Below are 4,334 nucleotides of genomic sequence, written 5' to 3' on the forward strand. Positions count from 1 at the left end.
TACCTGCAGCCTAATGCCACTGTGCTGCTGCTAATTAGGCCTCTGCAGGAAAACAGGCCATTAACACACAAATATTTATCAATGATGAGGCTGTCTCTCTCTCTGTCAAACACACACACACACAAAATATAATGGGGCTGAAGGTGTGTGGCATTGACTTTTTCCTTTACATAAGCTTGTTAGCTACATTAGCCTCATTGGAGCCACTGCCAAACTAAAGTAGCAAACTTCATACATGGGAAAAACTTTGATATTGAAATAAATAGAAATTGATATAACTTTATATCAACTTTATATATTTGATATCCATTTGGTGTCACCAATAATAATCTCCTAAAGCATGTAGCATTCAAAAAACCTCAAAAACCTGTAACTATGTTTTTCCCTTTTTACAGTTTTATTTGAATACTCTAGCTGCCCTTTGCATTTGTGAACACTGAAAACATTTCAATGATGTGTTCCTCAGAAATGGTCAAAACGGACACAGAATCTTACTAAATTAATATACTTCAAAGTTAAAGAACACGTTCCCTTCTTTTATGAAGTCATTATTTCAGATTTAACAAACAGCTCCTTTATGCTAGTCTACACTTAAAAATGTAGCCCCCCTATGTTGGTTGAATCACAAATGCACTTATAAAGTATGGTAATTAACACACTGGATGCCAGAACAGAAAGAGAAGCTATTAACCATGAGGATGATAATGACAGTAAAAAGACACACTACCCGGTTTGCTGAAAGAAAAAAAACATTGCCATGTATAATTAAGGCTAATTTAGCTTCTATGTGCTCATAACAGATAGTAAAACTGATAGTGTTAAAGTGTCATAGCATTTTTTAAAACCAAGTTTCTGGCTGAGTTACAGTGTTTGGCTTCTGTTTTAGCAGATGGAATGTGCTCATACGGACAGTACAAGACATGTATGCTGCTTTTTAATGAAGAGCAACCAACATTTACAAACTCTGTTGATTTCTGTTTTACAACACAATGTGAATGAGTTTACACGTCCCTCTGGCCAGGCTAAATGAGGTTCGGTGCTTTGAAGCATCACTCTGGCTGTGTAATAGAATTTTCCAGAGATTATCTCGTAACTCTATCATTTTCATGTCAGCAGCTTAAGGTATAGCAGGCTAACTGCAATCAGGAGTGTATTTTTTTTTTCCTTATCAAGTCCACAGTATGATAGATGTCCCAGTGCAGAATTAAATCTGTGAACCATTAAAAGTGGTTTGTACAAATCTATTAAAGTGCATGCTTAAGCGCTTTTATGGGCCTTATATATGGTCAAGTGTCAGGGTGCGACTCGTAACATTTTATTCTCCTCCAGCAGCTCCTATCTCATTCACACACAGTTCTCCCTCTTTCTCTCCCCCCTGCCTCTGTCACACACCTCCCTTCCTCTCTGTCTCTGTAAATCACATGCAGAGAAATCAGACATCTAGTTGTCTACGATTTTGTAACTCGCATGTTCTACTACACAATAACCAAGACAGAAGAACAGTGAAGTGATAATAAGCTGAAGACTAATTTGTCCATCACTCATAAAGGAATAAACACTGCTGGATGTAAACGTGTAGTGAGGTGAATAAGACAAGACATCAACCTTTGGAGGTCTGTGTTCTGTGTGTGTATGGAGGGGGTCAAGGATATAAACACATTCTATTATGTATTCTTCAATTCAATTCAAACCTATTTTCCTTATACAAACACACCAGTGTACAGAAACTTGTTTGGACAATTCTCTATGTGCAAATATCCAGCAACATGCAACTGGGTGACCATTACTGTTCATTTGCTGAATTTAACATATTGGGGGAAAAGTGTGGCCTGTGCAAAAGCTATGACATTACATTACATTACATTACATTACATTTACATTTAGCAGACACTTTTATCCAAAGCGACTTACAAATAAAAAAAAAAACATGAACATGTCAGTATAAAGTCTGTAACTGTTCCGGACAAAGCACGGCATTCCCACATCAGCACCGTCCTCCGTGTTACGCTCCTCTCTGGAAGCGTCCTTAGGCATGAGAAAGGCTTCAGTTCTTACGAAGCTTTGGGCAATTCAAACATGCAGAGGCTCTTGTACTTCTTCAGCAGCTGTTTCTTCGTCCGCACTTGTTCTCGCAGCGTCAGAAGCTGCTGCTGCTGCACCGCTGGACTCACGTCAATCCCAGGCATGGAGCTGATCTGGTCTCGGGCTTCCTGAATCTTAGACTTGAGTTTGACCAGCTCCTGGTGCACATCAGCGCTGTCTTTGTCTATGCACTTAATGATGTCGTGAACCACCGGCAGTAGCGAATAATCCTCCTCCAGGTCTCGCTTAGTTTGAACCGCCGCCATCGCTTCTTCCAGCGTCGCTCTTGTGAGACGTTCGTTTATTCCTTTATCTGGTGGGCCAGGCAGGTAGACTAGGTTCGGTTCCGTTGAATTTAATGTCAGATTTTTCTTTGTTTTATATTTGATATTTTATTTTGTCCAATATGTTAAACTCAGCTAATAAACAGAAACTGTGTGCTATAAAGTGCAGTGCAGTGTGTAGCAACTTTGTGTAAACAGGATGGAATCTTGAGTGGTTTGTTCATGTGCCATTAATTAAGTGTTACAATGAAGTGTTTAATGGTGGGTAAATGCGAGTGATGCAGGTGTGACAGTTAAAACCTCTTTTCAGTGTTCTTCAGGGGTACAGGCTCGTACAATTCAACACCCAGTGATTTGGGTTTTGCTGCTTCTATATTTTTGCCATGACTATCAACTCACACTCAACAACACTAGAGTCACCCAGCCTTCTTCACATAGTAGTGTGCACAGTGAAAGAGGACTTCTTAGTGTTCACATTACCAAGCTGACGGGACTCAAATACGATTTTTACCCTTTTCAGAGCTGGGTGGACCCTCAAATCTAATCTTTTCAAATCAGATTTGAGCCACTTTCATATGTGGTTTTAGCTTAGATACATATCCAATTTGTGCCCATATTAATGTGCACCATTCAGTATTAATGCAGGTACAGTGCATAACCTGAAGTTAGTGTCAATAAACATTGAAAATGCATTTGAGCCTTTTTCACCCTTGGTTCACTCTAATAATGACCAGCTCAGAGCTGATTAGAGCTAATTATCCTTGCAGTAAAGGCTTGTTCTGATGGTTAGTCTGTTTGCTGTTCATGACACACGTGATTCATTAATTTGACGTTACTGATTTCAAAAACTCTGAAAGTTATCAGCTGCTCTTTTGGACATATGTTTCTTAGGCACCTTTTAGTGCACTTAGCTAATATTCGTGTAATATTGATACACAAAAGTGGTGTCAGCTGCAGAAAAATGAAAACTCATATGCACTGAAAAGGCTATCAAGCTCAAAAAACAAACTCTTGTAACAGGGTCTGGCAGAATTAGTCTTATGAGAAGATTTTAGTAAATTCAACCCCACACTATAAATTTAGGCCTTTTTAAAAGAGTTTTCCCCTCCTTTGTGTTCTACTCCATAAGGCATGTCAAATTCAGACCTTAATGACTGCCGTTTGTGATGCATGTTCTGCATCAATTTCAGATGAAAACTAAATGAAATCTTATTGTCTTGCTTGCCAACAATAACAATTTATACAGATGAACCTTTTTTCACCAACTGCACTGAAGATACACTATATTTCCAAAAGTATTCACTTGTCTGGCTTCACATGCGTATGAACTTGAGTGACATCCCATTCTTAATCCATAGGGTTTAATATGATGTAAGCCCATCCTTTGCAGCTAGCAACAGCATCAATTCTTCTGTGAAGGCTTTCCACAAGGGTTAGGAGTGTGTTTATGGGATTTTTTGACCATTCTTCCAGAAGCGCATTTGTGAGATGACAAAAAGAGGCAGAAAATGATGTTGGACGAGAAGGCCTGGCTCGCAGTCTCTGCTCTAATTCATCCCACAGGTGTTCTACTGGGTTGAGGTCAGGACTTGGAACAGGAAGGGGCCATTCCCAAACTGTTCCCACAACGTTGGGAGCATGAAATTGTCCAAAATCTCTTGGTCTGGTAAAGCATTAAGAGTTCCTTTCACTGGAACTAAGAGGCCGAGCCCAACCCCTGAGAACAACACCACCATAATCCCCCCTTTACACTTTTAGACTACAACTTCCAAACCTGGATTGCCAGACAGAGAAGCGTGATTCGTCACTCCAGAGAACACGTCTCCACTGCTCTAGAGTCCAGTGGTGGTGCTTTACACCACTGCATTCGACGCTTTGTGCTTGGTGATGTAAGGCTTGGAAGCAGCTGATCCACAATGGAAACCCATTCCATGAAGCTCTCTACACTGTTCTTGATCTAATCTGAAG

General features: G+C 40.0%; 1 protein-coding gene across 1 annotated transcript; it reads right to left on the minus strand.

The window, feature by feature from the left end:
* Positions 1 to 2,051: 2,051 nt before the first annotated feature.
* On the minus strand, positions 2,052 to 2,360 carry LOC108427429 (mediator of RNA polymerase II transcription subunit 9-like). The gene has a single exon (XM_037533104.1). The coding sequence runs from the start codon at positions 2,346 to 2,348 to the stop codon at positions 2,052 to 2,054; it is 297 nt and encodes a 98-aa protein (XP_037389001.1). The 5' UTR covers positions 2,349 to 2,360.
* Positions 2,361 to 4,334: the final 1,974 nt, after the last annotated feature.

The sequence above is a fragment of the Pygocentrus nattereri genome, chromosome 22 (assembly GCF_015220715.1).
Source record: "Pygocentrus nattereri isolate fPygNat1 chromosome 22, fPygNat1.pri, whole genome shotgun sequence".
In the NCBI taxonomy this organism is placed as follows: domain Eukaryota; kingdom Metazoa; phylum Chordata; class Actinopteri; order Characiformes; family Serrasalmidae; genus Pygocentrus; species Pygocentrus nattereri.

Bases quoted from the DNA above. Each gene is read 5' to 3' on its own strand.
- LOC108427429 (XM_037533104.1), bottom strand. From the start codon at position 2,348: ATGGCGGCGGTTCAAACTAAGCGAGACCTGGAGGAGGATTATTCGCTA.